Source organism: Fringilla coelebs, assembly GCF_963513975.1.
Source record: "Fringilla coelebs genome assembly, chromosome: 6".
NCBI lineage: Eukaryota > Metazoa > Chordata > Aves > Passeriformes > Fringillidae > Fringilla > Fringilla coelebs.
This window is the reverse complement of record NC_140034.1, coordinates 15,462,015-15,482,324: the sequence shown is the minus strand read 5'-3', so window position 1 is coordinate 15,482,324 and position 20,310 is coordinate 15,462,015. Positions and strand designations below refer to the sequence as shown.

At 35.4% G+C, this 20,310-nt stretch overlaps 1 protein-coding gene across 4 annotated transcripts in view; it reads left to right on the top strand.

Moving 5' to 3' along the window:
* Positions 1–20,310, top strand: part of PPP4R4 (protein phosphatase 4 regulatory subunit 4) — a 59,283-nt gene that overhangs the window by 17,193 nt on the left and 21,780 nt on the right. For 3 of the 4 annotated variants that reach the window (XR_014616215.1, XM_084207446.1, XM_084207445.1), the window contains exons 3-8: positions 5,672–5,774; positions 12,505–12,652; positions 13,346–13,419; positions 14,437–14,543; positions 17,041–17,148; positions 19,180–19,301. Coding sequence is in view for 3 of the 4 variants with exons in the window: in XM_084207446.1 (XP_084063572.1) it covers positions 5,672–5,774; positions 12,505–12,652; positions 13,346–13,419; positions 14,437–14,543; positions 17,041–17,148; positions 19,180–19,301 (662 nt within the window). In the remaining variant the exon portion in view is untranslated. Of the gene's footprint in view, positions 1–5,671; positions 5,775–10,225; positions 10,324–12,504; positions 12,653–13,345; positions 13,420–14,436; positions 14,544–17,040; positions 17,149–19,179; positions 19,302–20,310 lie in introns of those variants that run through there. The other variant, XM_084207447.1, reaches the window with a different exon arrangement.

Below are 20,310 nucleotides of genomic sequence, written 5' to 3'. Positions count from 1 at the left end.
AATTTGTTTTTAAATGATTGAAGAGACTCATAGCAAGGGTTGAGGTGAAGTGGCAGCTTCTGTTAGAGCTGTCAATAAATCTTGAAAAAGTAAACAATTTTTTTAGACCTGTGAGTCAGTTTAGAAAGGAGAGGTTGAAATGTGCATCTACAGCTTTCTTTTTTTTAGAAATTGTCATCAGCTTCTACGACTGTCAGATTAGAGTTGCTATGAAAAAAGAAATATGGAATTGATTCAAGATGGAATATGCCATAGTCAGAAAGGCTGAGAAGGCATGATAGAAATACATACACTAATAAAGTGCAAGCTTTGGGATCTGTTGTTTATAATGCTCCATACAGGTGAGACCCACAAACTGAAGAAGACTCTAAGTAGATTTTAGTACTTATTAGGTCATTTAAAGTTTTCCTTTCTGTGTGAATGAAGTATACTGATAGGAAAACTAAGACTGGAGAATGAAAAGATGTCCTGTGTCTAAATTAGGCTATAAGAGAAATTTAGGTCAACAGAAGTAATTTACCCTTCTAGAATTCAGTTAGCATCTGTGATTTTTTTTTTCCACTTTCAGTTTAGAAAAATTACAGGCCTTGTACTTTTTCAGAAGACTTCTTATAGCACATAATGCATGATGTGAACATGACAAATCTTGTTGAATGTGAAAATTATAAGTTCTGGGTCAGTGAATGAAGACTGGCAGAATGAAAGATAATACCAGCTCGTAGCTCATTTTTGCTCTATCACCTAGGAATGGGAAATGGCATTATCTAGATCTTGAAATAAAAAGATTGGCTTTACTTTTCACATTCAACCTCAAAATAAAAAATGCCAAAATGAATTCTACCCAGAAACCATACAAAATGCAGTATGTGTTATAAGTCCTCTAAGGAAAAAGAAACATTTCTCTTCTAGGAGATTGTAATGTTGATATTGAGGTAATATTTGAGAGGAAAAATGTGTTCCTTAGAGGCACATTCTTGAAACTTTTCTTTTAATTCAAGGAAAAAAAGCTCAATGTTTGCTCATAATAATTAATATATAAACTCATAGATCTGATGGTATTAGGAAGAAAGAAATTATTGTGTCATTATAATGTATTTGGTTTGGTTCAGGAACAGAAAGGGGTATCTGTATGAGTTAGAAATTCTCATTTCTCTCTTTGACAGATATTCAGCAAGGAAACAAAAATAAGAGACTTCAGTTGACCAAACCTATCCTGGTAAACAAGGTTGCTATGAATACAGAACTACTATGCAGCTAAATCTTGGGTTTCAGTTCTTACTTTAATTACAGCAGAAGTTTCACATGTAGTGGTGTAATTTCAGATATGTACTAAGATCAGATTAGTTTCTTCTTATTTAATATATAGACCATGTAGATTTTTCCCAATAAACTAAAGATAATTCACACTTTTATGTTATTGACAGATGTATTTATCTGGATTTCTAGTTAGCCTTGGCAACTGTAGATTGTACAGGAAAACAGAAATCCTGGAGGGAGAACTGAAATGGAATATTTCTGAAAAGGCTAAATCCAGTCAGATACTGAGCTTTTATACAAATAGGAAATTAGGTCTAGGATTTATGGATCCCAGTCACAGAATAGTTTAGGTGATTGGGGACCCCTGGAAGTAATTTGGTCCAATGCCCTGGTTAAAGCAGAGCCAGCTTCCAAGTCTGATGCCATTTGATGTTAGATCACGTTGCTCAAGATATTGTCCAGATGAGTTATGAATGTGTCCAAAGATTCCCACAATCATGGGCACCCTTTTTCAAGTTTGAGTGTTTGTGAATTTCATTTTCCTAATACCCAGTTAGTTACTGAATACTTTAATCTTCTTTTTTTTTAATTGTGGAGTTCTAATCCCTCACTTATTGAAGTTGCTAATTTTTTTCTTCTGTCTTCAACAAATTCAGATATAGACCAATATAGAACATTATAGAATCTTGCACTGAAAATAATGGCACTTAAGGGGTGTTGAGTTAACACTGTATTTCCCTGCAGCCACTCATCAGAACTGCTGTTTACACAGAACACAGACTTGAGTGGTTGATTCAACAATGGCTATTTACAAATCATTTTTGCCAAACTGCTGCAGTTAGCCACAGTGTGAAAGAAAAGCCTTTACACAAACAGAGCTTGAGTTAGAGCTTGGGTAAACATTGTACCTCAGTCTTCTTTACAGTACTGCAATCTTTACAGTACTGTATTCTGCTCCTGCCATTGTGTTTTGTAAGCTGCTGTGAATGAAGGAGAGAGAAATGTAAATCTGTCTTTTCTTTTTCAAAATCCTTTGTGGTAATATTGTCTTGCAGTACATTCAGTGACTAATCTTCATTCTTCATGCTGCAGAAGGAGATGGTCCTTCCATCCATTTCCAGATAGAAATGTTTCCAATTCAGTACCCAGAGACTCTTAAGATTTTGTTCATTCTTACCTTGTAGAATCTGTTTTTAAAAAGGCTTTAAAAATTAATATAAGAAATCTTATTGTCTTCCTTGAGCTTCATGAAAGTTTGCAAAATTGGCAACACATTCCCTGAATAAAATCAGTATAGTGGGAAGGGATCTCTGGAGATCATCTTCCTGCTCAAAATAGTGTCAATTAGAGCAATATATTCAGTCTTGTCCTGAATGCAGGATTTTGAATCCTATGGATGGTGACTGCACCACCTGTGTGGGCAACTCTTTCTAATGTTTGAATACTCTGATGTAGAAGAATTTGTGGTTTTTTTTAAGGTTTAAGTGGAATTTCCTGTGTATTGAATTAGTTCCCATTGTTTTGCATCCTATCACTGGGCACTGCTGGGAAGAATCTGCCTCTGTCTTCTTTGCTGTCTCACATCAGAGTTTATACATGTCAAATAAGGACCCCAAGCTTTCCCTTCTCAAGATTAAAAATCCCTTTTGTCTAAGCTTCTGCACAAATATTGTGATGAACTCACTGCCACCTGTCTGAGATTCTTGTGTTGAATAGAGAAGAATAATTATGTTCCTTGAGCTGCTGGTGATGCTCTTGAGTGCAGCCCGGGATGCTGTCAGCTACCTTTCCCTCCAGGTCAGTTTTGTGTCCACTGGGACCTCCAGGTCCTTTCCTGCTGGGCTATTTCCCAGGTGGCTGGCCCCCAGCCTCTACTGGTACACAGGGCTGTTCTGCCACAGCTACAGAACTCGCATTTCCTGCTGCTGGACTCCGTAAGATCCCTGTTGGTTTGTTGCTTCTGTCTCCAGCTTGTTGAGCCAGCAGAGTCTTCTGGTCTGTCAACACCTCCTCCTGGTTTTGTGTCATCTGCATACTGAGGGTGCACTCTGCCCCATCACCCAGGTCATTAATGAAAACTTTATTGCCCCCAGTAAGGTAAACCATGAGGTAAACCACCTGTGGCTGGCTTCCTTGCTGCTCATCACAGCCCTTTAGGCTCAATAGTTCCCTCAGTTTTCAGTCCACATCACTTTGCATTTGTCCAGCTTGTACTTCATTTTAGAGAGTTTTGTAGATGCCTGGTTAGAAGAGAGGGGTCATGATAAGTTGCAGCTGGTAAAGCAATAGGGTCGTGGGCAGGGACACTGTCTCCTTGAGCAAGAAGTTATATAACAACAAGATAGAGAAAACAGGGTCTAGCCAGAGTAGCAAACCACAAGCATCCTGAGTATGTGATAGTAGAGGTGGAGCTGACCTCCACCTGTGGACCAATGATGAGCTCTACTTTTGCAATATGTATGAACCTTATTACTGTGCTTATAAAAGTATGCTTATTGCCTAAATAAAGTTGAGACTTGCTGATCATCATCGGATGTGCTTGTCTCCCATCAACTCCAACACTTCATCAGTTTATCCATGGGGATATGGTGGTAGACAATGTCAACAGCCTTGCTAAAATAAGTTAAACAACTTCCACCATCTCAGCCAGTCACATGTTGTCAACTTGGCTGGTCAGGATTGATTTCCCCTTCACAAATCCAGGCTGATTACTCACAGGCATGTTTCTGTCCTTCAAATGTTTGTAAATGGTTTCTAGGAGGATTTGCTTCAGTCTCAAGACATCACAATTATTACATGAACTTCATTTTATGATGGTAAAAGAAACAAGCAAAAGCAAATGTAGGGGCTAGAAGGTGCAGGCTTAGTGCTGTGATTGTGCTTGAGAAGTGTTTGAAAAGTGCTTTCCAATGGGTCTCACAGTTAGGCCAGGTCTGGTACCACTGCCCAGCAGCAAGCAGCTGCTGTTGCAGAGGAAGGAAGTATTTGGACAGGAGCATTGGGGCCCGAGAGCTTCCCTCCCTGCATGAGGATTCCCAGCATTGCTAAGTCACTGGGATCTCCTGTAGGATGAACTCAGAAGATGAGTCCTGAAGTTTTATATTTAAATGGTATGTGTGGATTTTGCTAGCACAAAAGAGGCTGAGCTAAATTGCTTCTAAGTATAGGGCTCTGTTGTGTTCTTCTATAGTTAGCACTGTTAATAAAGGAATAGTGCCTTCAAAACACTGAGCTTATTGTGACCCTGAAGAAAAGATTAGCATTTATTTTAATTTGTTTATTAGTACAAAAATGTGTACATCTGAGCATTTAGCAATAATTCACTATAATTCTGGAGTCTTCAATATTTAAAGAAAATCTGTGATGCAGCTCATTTGGTAGAAATAGAAGAGAAATCTTCTGCAGTTGGAAAATTACAGACTGTGTAGGTGTTGAAATGCCTCCTGCTTCACTTTCTTAATTGGCAGTAGGCCAGATACTAAGAATTTCTGGTTTAAAGGGAAATGCTTCCCTTTTCTTTACATTTTTAAGGATAATGGCTGCATTTTCTTTGCATTTTTTTAGCAGTTAGGGTTTTTTCCATCTTGATAAAAAATGAATAAAATTTCATTTAAATAACTCCAAGTTACCTTGGCTTTTTGCATTACTACTGAATAACACAAAGATATGCATGCTTTGCCAAAGGAAAAGGATGTGTTGATGTTTAGCTTTAATTTTGGCATCCAGACCCTCTTGCTTTCTGATTCTATTCTAGGAGTTGATCTATTTGAGTAATTTTTCTTTTCTTTTCACCTCATACTTTTTTTCATTGCTGCCTACCATTTCCTTCCCATCCTGCTTTTTGTTTTTTGCTTCCTTTTTCAGTTGTGGGATACCATTGAGAGACAGAATGAGGAGAAAGGTACAAGATCTGTAATTTAACCAAGTTTTTTTACATCCTTTTTTAATCATGTTTGTGTGCATATGACTATACGTCTGACTGCTTTCCCTACAAAAAGGAAATAATGGTAGATTTTAAAATTCTGTACCATGTATGTTATTTTCATGTATATCTTCTATTTGCCCCCTTCCTATGGTTTATCCCTTGTATTGCCAAAAGGCAAAGGATTCCATGAAACCACTGCCTTGATCATCTGGTTTGAAAAGTTCTTTCAAATGTTTCATTTTTTATGCAAAGCTACACTAAAAATGAAAACATTCCATGTAGGAAATGATATATAATAGCTTGATAGGTTGATATTTTTAAATGTGGTTTTCTACCACATATTATTAAAAAAAAATAATGTCTCTGCTTGCATGAAAAACCTGAGTAGTGTAGGTTTGTTCTTCTTGATTTTGTTTTGTTTTCTAATGAAAGCCATGAGCTTGTAATCATCATAGTGAGTAATGTATTGTGTGTTTATGTTTCTGTAAGTTCTGGTCAGGATATACAAGGAACAAGTGTGGTGGCAAATCTTCCAGTCCTTATGCGACAGAATCCTGCAGAAACGCTTCGTCGGGTTTTACCAAAAATCAGAGTAAGTTTTTTGTGTTGAGGTTTGAATGTGTCTTTTTCTGCCTGTTTAATTGTTTTAACAAAGAAAAAAAAAATCTTTTATTGCAAACTCAGTCTCTTGGAGGTGTATGTCCAGTAGGTCTTCCGCATTAATTCACTGAACTTACGAAGTATTACAGGTATTATAGTTTTTAAAAATTGTTACAACAGGGGAAAAAAAAGCAGAATTAGTAGTACTTAAATGTTCTAAAAGATTTACCAGTGTTTTGATAGCTTTTTTGAGAATTCTTTTTGGGGACTATCCAGTCATAATGGCTGATTCTGATGTTCTGAATCTCTTTTCATCCGAACGTTAAGATCTTCATGGTGCTGTCCAGAAGAGTATAGTTTGCTTTTAGCTGTCTGTGCAATTTCACATTCTGCCCTCCACATTTTAGTAAGTCACTGCTAGTTGTGATAAATGCATGCTGACCATGTAATGTTGTACAGTAATTTCATATAGAGATATGTTTTTATAAGGGATATTTGGATTGTTTAACCTCGAGAAGGGAAGGCTCTGGGTACATCTTGTTTTGACTTTTCAGTTCTTAAAAAGGGCTTATAAAAAGATGAGGACAAACTTTTTGGCAGTGCCTTTTGAGATAAGACAGGGGCAATGGGGTTAAATTGAAGAAGGATAGATTCAGACTAGAAATAAGGAAGAAATTCTTTGACATGAGGTTGGTAAAGCACTGGAACAGATTGCCCAGAGAAGTTGTGGATGCCCCATCCCTGGAAATGTTCAAGGTCAGACTGGATGGGACTCTGAGAAGCCTGGTGTGGTGGAAGGTGTCCCTGCTCATTGCTATGGGGGTGGACTAGCTGAATTTTAAAGGTCCCTTCCAACCCAACCTATTCTATGATTATGTGATTGTAAAGAAGATAACTGTCTCTATATTTCCACTCTGTCCCAGATATGTACCCTTGCCCAGAAGAAATATGCAAGTTCATTTAAGGTGTGGTTTTAGGAGCAACCTTGGCCAAATAAGAACAAAATAAATCACAAATGCAAATGCAAAACTTAATAATACTAATGACCCCTAGGACCCCTGCAGAAGACGAGGGTTGGAGAGGGCCTTGTGAATGTATACAAATACCTGACAGAGCAAAGACAGAGAGAGCCTCTTTGCTGTGGTATCCAGTGACAGAACTGCAATGCAATGCGCACAAACAGAAACACAGGAGCTTTCTTCTGAACATCAGGAATCACTTTTTCACTGTGAGGGTGACCGAGCAGTGGCACAAGTTGCTTAGAGATGTTTTTGTCTTCCTCCTTGGAGGTATTCAAAGGCAGTCTGGGCATGTCTCATCTGTAATTGGCCCTGTTTGAGCAGGGGGATTGGACAAAATGCCCTCCAGAAGACTTCCAGCCTTCAAGCTTTCTGTGAATAACAGATATCACCTCTCAACTTCATGTTGTGTCCTGAAACGTCCTGTCCTGATCTCAGGAGACTTCTCTTTCTTAAAAGGAGCTATTTCAACTTTTATCTGATTATTTAGATTCAGCAAATGGTCAAGAAATAGCTCTTCTCAGGACAAAGAACTGGTACAGACTGACAGATGGTTTAGAAAACATTAAAGTGCTTCTGGTTGCCTTCTGCACTATAAGATTCAGGTCAATAGGCATTTTGCTGAAATATGTATGAGTGTAAATGTGCTATGAGAAGAATGACTTAAAGTTGCAAAGTAATTGGTAACCCTTCAACTTGCACCAAATATCTGCAGTTACAACCACAAATTAATCTGGCATATGTAATGCAGTCTTTCTAAACCAACCTACTGGCTTCAAGAAAAGTTGGTTTGGTTTTTTATGCTTACCATACTGAATCCATTTTTTTCCTCTGGTTTTCTACTTTGAGAGCAGAATTCTTCCTAAAATTAAGGAGGAATAAGAAACACTAGAGATTTTCTACCTTTATTTTTCAGGCTATACAGAAGTAGTGGTCTTGGCCTGTCTTCAATAAAAAGTCTAATATGGGAATACAGTTTTTGATTCTAGTTTTAAGTTTTTTATTTAGGCATAAAGAAAATATTTGGAAGTATAATCATTTGCATGAATAAGAAAGTATTTGTACAGTGGGAGTTGGATCTCAGCATGATATTTGATCAGGCTGTACTTGGTTACTTTGTAAAAGTATCTTCCTATATAATATTAAAGACATTCAACTGAAAACAGTATAGGAAGAAAGAAGCAGTAGGAATTGAAGATAGAAATATTTGAAATGAAGCAGACAACTTTAACAATAAATGCATTCAGTCTTTGAGCAAATTAGTGAGAAAAATGGTGTGGATTTAATCTTACAGTATCATTTAAACCCAAACTGGATGTCTTCCTAGATGATAAATTAAATGAAACCTAAGCTAATGGGTTCCAGACAGAGGTAAAAAAGTAAAATATAACGAGGTCAGTCTAAATCCAAGAGTTCCTTTAAAGTTTAAGCTTTATAAACTGAAATTTTGTGGAATGTATATGAGTTAAGTTCCTTTCTGTGGCATTGCTCTTATAAAGCCAGTCCTTCAAGGGTGTTCTGTTATCTAATATTATTTATCTGTAGTAGAAGTAAAGTGATGTTGTAACCATGTGCACTGCACTTTTAACTGCAACACAGTGTTTGATATCATTAATTTGACCTATTATTTTTTTCTTAACCTTGTTTTTTATTGGAGGAATCATCCTGACCATTATATTGAAACTTTTACAGTCTGTAAAAGCATAATTGAACTCCACTGCGCTTAGAGTCTTGCAAATGTAATCTGCCATTGCAGGGAAATAAACTGATTTAAATTACTGCACTTGGTTCTACTTCTTTAGCTTGGGAGTAATCATTTGTGAAATCAAATTGGCACATGAAAAATGAATTGTGTAGTAGTTTCAGAGGGCTGTTTCTTTGAAGGTATTGTTACCATATAATTGCATAAGGAAATGAGTGTACTTATTTAGCACACTTGCAGATGCCCAAAGCAAAATTAATGTTTTTATTGGAGCTGAGGGTAAAGCAGATGAAGAAAGAAATAAATACAAGGAATGTTCCATCTGAATACATTGCAAATTTGTATTTCATTTGTGAAAAATTGATAAACCTGGTTACTTCTAGAAATATAGAAATGAGTGTATGCAAATTGCTTATCTTTCTGTGAAATCTAGTTAAATTAAAATTGTGTCAAAGACACTCTATGTTTAAGATGTGTTTTAGATCTGAGATGAGTAAAATCAATACATCAATAAATGTGACATACATAAGAAATTATTGAATTAAGTGTTGGCATTTTGGTTATGCTGTTTAAACAAACATAAGTATAAAATTTAGATGTTAATGCAGGAATGGGATTAGGAAGTTTTCTTTTAAAATTCTGCTGTTAAAATGAAGTTGCATCCTTGGATGTGTTGTTCTGCATAGAGAAGCCCACTCTGGATTTCTGCATGCACCTCCTCATGAACCTTGGAAGTCATTGAAATGCAGATTTAGGGAAAGCTTAAGCATTCTTACAGGCATTTCTCTTTGTGCACAAAATGGCTCTTTTCAAATGATCTTAATAGTATTTTTCCTGCCTTCCATCTTTGAGCTCTGCAACCAAAAGTGATGGAAGGAGATTGCAGGTGTCTCTCTAAATGACTAATAAGACATTTTTCCAAATGCTGTGATTGCAGCAAACTGTGATTATTCTCGTTGTTGTGTATATATCAAGCTTTATTCAGTGTTGTCTCATTAGTTCCAAATTCATTTTCCAAGTTACTTTTTTTCCTAATAGATCAGCCTCCTCTTGAAAGCTTTTTTTTTCTGTAGCTGATTTTATAGTTTAAGAAAAGGTGGGGTAATTTTTCTCCTTCCTTATACCGTACATTAATTTTAAAGTCCATTCTCATTATATCCTTCAGTGTCTGTAATCTCCATTATTTCTGTGTCTCTTAGTCTTTTAGTCTAAAATTTCTATCATACCAATGCAATTACTAAAATGATTTGACAATATCTCTGCTTGCAGCATTCTTTCAAGAGAATTCTGTTGTTGCAGGACAAAATGTGCATTTAAACTAGGGATGAACTTTTGTTTTTCCAATTAGTGGAATAAACTAGGCTTTCTAAATTTTAGGTTTTGAGGCCTGAGTTTAATTTGTAGACATTAGAATAGTTAAGAACATGTTAATACCCTTAAATTCCATTAAATACTTAATGCTTGTCTGAACAAGATAGACAGGGAGAACTTTTTTAGTCTGGAGTGAAAATTTGTGTAGTATCCATGTATAGAAAAATACATTACTTTCTAAGTAAATCAATTTATATTAAGTAAATATAAGTTACTCAGCTTGGGTTGTATGGAAATGGAAAGAGGAGACCCATACTTTTCCAAATGCAGAACTGTACAGTTCTGAGTGTAAACATCAGTGCAGGCAGGTGTGTAAGCAGTCTAGAAATTTATATTTCAATGTCTCCCGAGGTCCATGAGGAGGCACATCCAGAGAATGTGTTCTCACACATGACTATCCAGAGTTATGTGGATCAGTGGAGGAGACTATTTGGGAGCTTTGTGTGTTGGTAAGTAACCCTGTTTGTATCGCGTACAAAGTAAATATGTACGGAAAACTGAATTCATAGAGTCACGGAATTATTTAGGTTGGAAAAGACCTTTAAGTTCATCAAGTCCAGCTGTTAACCTGGCACTGCTCCATAATTTTCTGGTCTGCACTGCTGTGTTAGCATCTACAGTGTGTGGATGGTTCTCTTGGTTTTCTTGGTGATGTTTTTTTGAACAAGTGTTAAGCCAGAATCCCAGAAAAGTATGGACATGTATCCCAAAAATGTTCAAAACACAAAACTGGTAGGTGTCCTTATTCTTTCTTGGCTGTGGCTGTAAGAGCAGTGGTGAAACAAGGACAGAGCCTGTGGAAATAAGAAGAAGGCGGTTCCATGGGTGTTGAATGCAAATACTTTGATGGAAAGCAGCACAGTGCTGTTTATTTTTTTCATTTGCGGGAGCAAGGACACAGAGAATCCTTTTAGAATGAAACATGGCTGTAAACTGGGACAGGTCTTGAGAGATGAGTTATTGTTCTCCTTGAAATAAGCTGATAATTGTACAGTTGTATGTACAATTGGTTTGACATTTGTAGAATGAGAACTTGTTTTATACCAAGTCAAATAGGAATTTCTCAGATGTTCTCTACAAACTCTTTTCTCAGCAAAATTCCTTTGATATGTAATGCTTAGAGTCTTAGAATCGTTAAATCTGGAAAAACCCTAAGATTATCGAGTCCAGTTGTTTACCCAGCAGCACTATTTTCACCATGTCCTGAGTTCCCTTTCCAGGTGCCTTTTGAACACTTCCAGGAATGGTGGAAGTGGTTCCACCACTGGCAGCCAGTTCCAGTGCCTGACCACCCTTTCAGTGAGGAACGCCACTCTCCAGCCACTCTGTCCCAGGCTGTAGCGCTGCAGGGGTTTGTGTGACCCAGGTGTAGGACCCAGTGCTTGCCTTTGTTGAACCTCAAACCATTGGCCTTGGTATTGATTAAGAGATTAAACAGGACTGGCCCCAGCACTGAGCCCTGGGGATCCCCCCTTGGACTGGCTGCCAACTGGATGTAATTCCATTCACCAACACTCAGGACCTGGCCATGCAGACAGTTTGTAACCCAGTGAAGAGTGCAATCCATAAGCAACTATGCACTTAGCTGCAGAATTAATATATTTTTTAAATCTGATCCAGGCTTATTTTTATTTTCAATTAATTTTGGCTTATTTTTGATTTTTGGTGAGTGACCTGAGAAAACACTGTTCATATCAAGCAGTTTAAAAAAGAAACAAAACCACATATATAAAGTGCTAAGTAGGAAGTATGGGCTTTAGACTCCTACTGAATTTGGAGTAATTTGTAAATGAGTGTAATGCTTTAGTAGTAGAATAATGAACTTTTTATTTTCTCAGGAAATAGAAAGACACACTTAAAAAAGTAAGCAAATAGAATGTTCACTTAGTTGACAGATATTTACAGTTACTAATACTTACAATGAACTCTGTGTCAAAGATTTCATCCTGTGAGGTCTGTGCATAAATCTGAAATTTAAAATTGCCTGTTTTTAACTTTAAAGAAATAGTGATATTTCATTTCACTTCAACATATTAACTTTGTTTAACTTTTGACTGTATGATTTTAAAGACAGCCTAATTCATGACATCCTTGTGTGTCAGAGCTCAGAAATACAAATGTTTAATTAGCTAGCTAAATATTCTAGTGTATCTTGCTTTATTCTTAAGACTGTATATATGCACTTTCCATTTGCATTCCATGTTAGTCAAAGGATGAAATTTAAGTTGCCTTCTGCTATTTTAGTATCTCTTACTGAATGAATGAATGAATGAATGAATGAAATACTTATTTTTAATTCATGTGCATAAACAACAGGAGTGCAATTGTTGGCTGGTCTGTTTCTACCTCTCGTTTTGTAAAGTAGAAAAATCCACGCATTGCATTGATGAAACTTAAAGTCACAAAGAATATTATAAGTAACTTTTTTTTTCTTAGAAGATTGATGGTATATCATAAGAAAATTTAATCTCTGCAATAAATTGCTATTAAAAGAAAATAATTCTACAGCAAATTTTGTAGTTTATCCTGGTTGTTGCATATTAATTCTAAGAGTGAATGTAAAGATTTGGATGTTCTTTCAGTTCATTTCTGCCTCACTCTCTAAATTGTTATAATTTGTAATTATACAGGAGGTTCTGCATGTTGCAGGAGTGGAAATGCAGTTAACAGCTGCTGTTTCTTTTTTGACTGTTCTGCAAGAGGAGTCGGTGTCCATTCATACGTACTCCCACTCCTTCCTTCACATCATTCTCCAGAACCTGGAACACAGAGATGCAGGTCAGGGCTGCACAGCTACTCTGATGGCTGATGACCTCTACATGTTTTGTTTCCTTAGTGACCCTACAATACTGTGTCAACAGCGAGTGCAATCACTGTGACTTTGTATCCAGACTTGCATGAACTGAAAGATTTTTGCATGAGGACCACTTTCATACTGCTATTTAAATGTAATTCTGATTGAAGCAGAAAAACCCCTCTCACTTTGTCTGAAGGATTAAATCCCAAACTTGTTTCTGAGTCTGAGCTTCTCCTGAAGTACCAACATTTTGTGGCTGAGAAAATGGAGGGGGGATGGTTGATATTTCTTCTGTGTTGATTATTTTTTCTTAATTTCTTTGACACTAATTTTAGAATACAAAGGAAAGAAAAGGCCTGTTGTGTAACTAGAAAGTTTCAGTGGGCGTAAGAAAAGAATGAAATGAGGGAAATAGCTTTATAAAGCAATTAGAGTAGTTATTAATTTTATATAGGAATTGGAAAGGGAAAAGAAATGAGAACAGACCTTGCTTCTTATCTATCCTACTTTGTACTCTGAAGCTTTGAATGTTAATATTGTGGCTTTCAGATTCATAGCTCCTTCAAGATGTGTGCAAAAAGTTAGAGCAAATTTTGTAAAACTGGTATATGTTTTGGTTTAGTTGTTGTATGTACAATTTAAGACATCATATATAATTCATATCTTTTAAACAGGTGTCAGCAATGCATGGTTAGAAACTCTTCTTGCTGTAATAGAAGCTTTACCAAAAGAAACTGTCAGACATGAGGTAATACTAATTTTTCATGATCACAAAAAAATATTAAGTAAATTGTAAGATTATATTACAATTGTACAATTGTATTTCCCTGCAAGTTTTATTCACCTCAGTCAGATTTGTGGCAGTTCCATACCTGTGAAAATGGTAATGGTTGTGGAACACACTGTAAGAGTGTGCAAAAATGGGCAAAAAGGCGAGACAGGAAGGTCACCTTAAAAAAAGTAGTGTTCTTCAGCAAATAAAGTTTACTTTACACTTATTTACACTCCACTGTGACATTTCCCCTGCACTTTGTATTCTCAGTAGCACGTTTTCCTGCATCCTATTTTTGTTTACAGGGTAGTATCTCACTCTATGTCTTCATGAAGAAACATTTTGTTTACTATTGGACTGAAATTCCAATATCTGCTAAATGGAACTGAATGTTGGAGATCCATTCCTTAGTGTATTTCAGTAGTTCTTGGTGTACCAAAACTCTAATGCACTGCAAACACTCTTAATTTTTCGCTGTGTAGCTCAAGAAAGAAAGAAGAAGAAAATCTTACACTAAGTTATAATGCCAGTCCCCTTTAGTCAGCTAATTTATTCACTTTTAATTGTTCATATTTCATTAAGTTCAAAAGCTTTGCAACAGACATATTGACTGTGTTTATAATTTAAAACAATATGAAGATTTAAATAAATGATTGTTTATGTAGTATAAAAATCCTCATTAAAATAAGAGTAAAATTCAGAACTGTTTAAAATTGAACTTGTCAAGGGTAAAAAATAAAGTTGGAAGAAACACAGAGAAGTTATTCTAGTCACCTTCAAAATCTAATTGCAATGTAATTTGAAATACGTAATTTGAACAAAATTGACTATTGATGTGCATAGGTGCCATTATCGTTAGTACTGATTAATTCAGTGAAAAGGTTAATGACATTTGGGATATGTTTTTGTAGATTTTTTTTTTAAGAAGAGGAATACTTTATTTGATGCTCACAATTTTTTCCTCTCGTATTTCTTTTTTTTTTTTCCATGTAGATTCTGAATCCACTTGTTTCCAAAGCACAGCTTTCTCAAACACTCCAGTCCCGCTTAGTTAGTTGTAAAATCATGGGGAAAGTAGCTAACAAATTTGAAGCTCATATGTAAGTAGACTGTCAATATATTTTCATTCCATAGTGTAAACCAGTATTTCTTTATTAGTGGACAAAAAATTACTCCAAGAAAAGTAGACTTTATTGCAAAAATTAAATCCTTTTTTTTTTTTTTTTCACAAATCGTTTTCATTATTTAACTAGCATGTTTAGACTTGCTGATGTTCATCATTTTATAACTTGAGTTTGTGTGTTCTTTCACAGATTTGAAAATGGATACCATTTTCAGGTCATACTTCCATATTGTTTTTCTTATTAGAAAATAAGTCACACAGTGGATTTCTCTGCAAACTTACAGGCACAAAACACAACTTCATCTCCTTTGAGTTTCTTGTCTAAGTTTTTATTATGTAACCAAACCTAGCATGTAGATCTGTTTTTTTTTTCTTCTATCCCTAATTAAAATGTAGATGTATGAGGAACTAATGCAATTCCCTGGTATTTTCCCGCCCTTAGACTCAGGGTCTGTGAGCCTGGACAGAAGAAGGTGCAATGCTGAAAGTAAATCTGAGTCACTCATCTGCCCCAAGCAGTGGTGTGGTACATTCCTTGGTCAGTTTAGCCAGGCCTGGGATAGCAGGACCGCTTCCCCAAATGTGTTTGGGATCTGGGCAATCCAGCACAACATGATTTTGAATTACAACAGAAATCCACCATGGGCCACTAAATGCCCAGAAACTGCCTACTTGAGGAAGTCCATTCTAACATTGATTTTGATCTGCCCTAAAATTCAGCATAACGGGAAAGAAGAACAATGGGACAATATGACAAGACATTTAGGAATAAATTTCTTTAGATTATGGGGTTTTTTCTTCAATAAAAAAGAGCAAGAAGCACCCAAAATAAAACTATCTAAATCTTCATTTGTTCTGTGTGTGTATATCTATATTTATATATATATATACTTGCTGAACATTCAAACTTTAATGAAAATGGTAGAATAGTATTTTTTGACAATGTTACCAAATCTTTATGTTCCAAATCTCTAGGACTCTGTCATAATACTAGCTGCATTTATTTATTTGATGTTACAATCTCATTGAAATACTTTATGGACTTTATGGATTACTTGGAATCTTCTGTGAAATATAGTAGTGTTAATTAGTAGCAATAACTATCACATCTTTTGAGGTATTTCTTCAACATGATTCCTCGCTCTTCAGAAGCAGGAATCCCCACATTTCAGTAAACTGCTCTTAGCACCTTTTCTGCACAGCCACTACATTTTACAAAGATAACTCAGAATTTTCTGGGATGTCTTGTTCTTCTGGTAGAGAGCTCTTGAGTGCAGTTCAGAGCTGGTCCTCAGGTTTAGAATGTGGCAGACTGAGTAAAATTCAGGATGCACTCTCATTCCCCTTTCAGAAGGGCTCTTGGTACAGGCCCAGAAGACATATATATCCTCAGGAGTAGGCAATATGTAAGCATATCTCCACTTTCTTCCACAGAATGGCACAGTTTTTCCTCATAAAATGTATGCTATAATTAAAAACTTTGTATTTGATGTTATTCCTAGGTTTTTTTAATATCCAGTCCTTGTCATGGAACATTAGTTTTTCTACCCTCCAGTGTTCCAAGTTAAAAAGTCTTTTTTCCTTTTTATGTAGCCCTAATTTAGTGTATTCTAAAATGCCAGACTTCCAAGACTGTACAATTTTTGAAACTTGAGGCTAATTTTTTTCTGTATCAAGTAAATTAATTTCCACTGAAATGAATAGAGGCTGTGCAAGCTGGCTTGAAAATTTGCTTGTCAGTGTCTACATACTATTTATCTTGAGTTTTGCAATAACATAAGGATTTTTATAGAGATATTTTATGAATACTTATGACAGAACCTTGGGCAGTGAAAGGAAACACAATGGCTGATTATGCCAAGTTGTAATATGAGTTTTTACTGAAATAAGGATCAAAATTTTTATTTTGTATCTACCATTGATTTACATGAATACTTGGTCTGCTTTCCTGAAGGCATTGCAATATTCAAGCTTCTAATCTTAAATTCTTTCTCTCCTTTCTTCCTAATTATGTCTTGTGATACCTGCATATCAAAGATGAGGTATTACAGACATTTAATTGGTATTTGCATTCCCATTTATATAATCTTTATATTGTTTCAGTGGCTGTTCAGAAATTGTACTGAAGATTAGAAGTTATTAAATGAGGACAGCATCCCACTAAAGTAGCCTACCTACTATTTCTGTAGAGAAATTATTTCTTTTATAAGAAATAATAGATGAATATGAGGAAATTATAATGACAGTAATTATTCCTTTTCCTGTTCCTCTTTCTTTGTAACATGTATTTGCATCCAATGTACAGGATTCTTTTCTAATTGCTGATTATCAGAAAAGTCCTTTACTGTGAGTGATAAATTAGTAATATATAGGATAAACAAATAATATGTGAGTAAAGTTCAGTACTACTCAATGCTCAATAGATTTTATATATTCTTGTTCTATATATTAATAAAAAATGTTCACATTTTTAGTGTTAAAAGAGAGGTTCTTCCATTGGTAAAATCACTGTGCCAGGATGTGGAATATGAGGTTAGAGCTTGCATGTGTCGGCAGCTGGAACATGTGGCTCGAGGAATAGGGTGAGTGCCATTTGCCTGACTGATCTTAAATGCAAAATATTTCTCTAAAATGTTAACCTAAAAACTCCTTTTTAAATTGCTGAATTCATGCATACTCAATATGAATTTGGAAGGTACAGATGTGTTCTTAGTAATTGGCTGTTGGCAGTTGTCTCTTTTCCACTTTTAGATTTTTCTTTCTCATTTATAGTAAAATTGCTGAACCATAAACCCAGCAGATTTTTTAATTAATGACTTCATCTATAGCTTCTTGAAATGATCTCAATTATCCATTGGTGGTATTTGTCTTATTTAAAAATTCTGACAAGTATTAGCAGTTTTCATAATTATTGTGCAGCATTTTGAGAAAAAATGCTAAATGGCTTTTGTAAGCAAATTTCAGCTCAGTATCAACTTCTACTCAGAGCTTGAAGGCATTCAATGTTCACCATAGGACTGAAAAATGTCTGGAACTTTAATAAAAGACAATGTTAATTACATTACAGGATTGGTGTCTGAATGAACAAATATTTTAAAACTCAAGGTCTCTCTACCTGTTTTTTTGTCAGGGAAGAAAAAAAGCGGTAACTTCTTTTACAGATTGAAAATTTATCAAGTAATATTCCTTACCCAGTGCTAGACAGCAGAGATATAGATTAGATCTTATACTAATAAGTAACCGTACTGGAAAGGAAATTTTCTAAATTCTGTTTGGTGTCTTCAAAATGAACTAAATTTCACTTATTCTAAATTTCACTTATTCTGGGAGTTGAAAGTTTTAAAAAAAATCGTAGGTATTATGCAGTGGCAAATGGCAGCACTACTGGTAATTTACCCCCCTTAGAACAGTGGATTTGATAGGGCTAAATACTTTGTTATCAATTACTGATCTGCCCTGTGTATTTTTTCTTTAATTCTTTCCTCACCAACTTTTATTTTTAGCATTAATGTATTCATATAGACTGCTCTATCTCTGAAGTTTTTGCTTAATTCCTTCTCAGTGCTTTAGATGATTTAATCTCATGAGAAATGGTGGACATTGAGTGCTTTCAGTATGGAAGCTATTCCAGTGTGTCATGTTGAGGATGAAAAGGTAGTAGGTAAATAAAAAAATAACTAAACAGACATGAGCAAATTTTCAGGTAAATATTGAAGGTATAATGTGACAGCAGTTCAAATACTTATTTTTACTAGTTAGTGTTATTGCCACTAAATGATCTGTCATTTTCTCATAACTTTATTTGAATGTTTAATGATTTGCTTGGAAGAATACTGTTAACCCCTCTTGATTTGCTGGTAGGTATAATAAACTGTAAGATGCAAATCGCTTTGATGCTGATTATAAACATTTGAAAGGATTATTGTTTATATTGACTTACAAAAGGGGCAGCTGTTAACTGCTTTTGTCTGATTGGAAGGGATATTTTCAGCATTTTTATTTCAGCATCCTGGAGTTAAGTATCAGCAGTATGCTAGTAGGTCAGTATGTAACAAGGTAAAAAAGGACAAGCAGAGCCCCTTTTTTTAATGCTTTAAACCAAGGCCAAAAGTCAGTGTTTAGACTAGCTGGGAAATGGCATTTTCTCTGAGCAGTAGATGTTCTCTGTAAAGAAGGCTCATCTTTGATGCATAAAATTTCCAGACACTTCAATCCAACATGGCTTATATTTATTAAATTTTGAATTTGGACCATCATATTTAGCATATTTGATCATAAGAATTTTCTTAGTGATACAGTGAAATAGCTGGAGTACTTTGATTTTTTTTTCAGACAACATTTTCTCTGATTTATTTTGAGCTAATTTGAATGCTTTTTTAATGATGAAGTTCTGCATTTAAAGTTTGTATGTTTCCTTGGTTGACAAAGAAGAAAAGTCCTGATATTGACTGGAGATTTTTTATTTAACTTTAATTTCCTTAGAACTTGCTCCGTTTTTTCTTCTTGGCTACCCAAAAAATATCTAAATGAGTATTTCAAGGCAGAATTCTGTTTTGCAGTGGTAGTATTGTTTCGTTGTAAGTTTTCTTTTGACTGCTTGCTTCATGTTGCAGGACAGAACTAACAAAAACTGTGGTGCTTCCTGAGCTAGTGGAGCTGGCAAGAGATGAGGGCAGCAGCGTACGCCTGGCAGCTTTTGAGACCTTGGTGAACCTGCTTGATATGTTTGATGCAGGTAAGAACCTAATTTAGGCTTCCTAGCCCAATTCCTAGTGCTCTAGTGCATCTTATAATTGTATTTAAATGCTTTTTGTTCCGACTGCATTATTCAGATATTTCTGATTTTATTTTGTTCATTGCTTTGTCCTTTATATTTCCTTATATTTCATGTCTTGCAGTGCTTTATATGCAGAAAGTTTTAAGGGAGGTGAGCTAGTTGTCCATGAAATCAATTATCATATTCCAAGTTTCTAATATAATATGTATAAATGGAATGAGTAAAATTAATGCATAAATTATGGGAATATTGTCTTGCTAGTATTTAATTAATTAATGTAGTGCTATCAGTACACAGAGTACACAGTGTTAGCTCAACAAAAATGTACGGTACAGCAACTTGGTGATGAATTACTACAATGTATGTATTTAAGCCATATAGAGGAGTGGATAAGGAAAAGAAAAATATAGTATAGTTTTGGGGAGAATACTGTAAATGGTCTTTTTAGCAGTGAGTGTTTATATCAGTAAGTGTGATAGTAGGTTAATTTTCTAGTTCTTGAGCCTCTGTATTGATGCTATCAAGTTTGTGCCTCTCCTTGTACCTCTCACTCTTCACTCCTCCTCCCCCACCCCTGGCTGTAACTACTGCTTTGAGTTACTGTAAGCAGCTTAGAGAAAGCAATCAGGGGTTATTTACAGGTTTTTAAGGAATGTTTCTAGAAGTTGGGTTTGTGTGGGTTTTGCTTTCATGGTTGAACTAGAAAATGAACACTTTTGAAGGTAGATGACCCAAAATTACATCCTAGAGTGTCTCTCCCACAATATCAAAATATTTCTTCAGGCCAATCTAACTTTGTTCAGCCACAATTATTTGCTGAATTTTGCTGTTGATCTACCATTAAAAAATCATTATCCCTTTAACATGCAAACATTTTAATACAATGATTTTGTTTAAAATAAATCCAAAGATATAAATTTCTTCAAACATTTGCTCTTTTATTTTATAAGGACACAGAGTGTTTGGA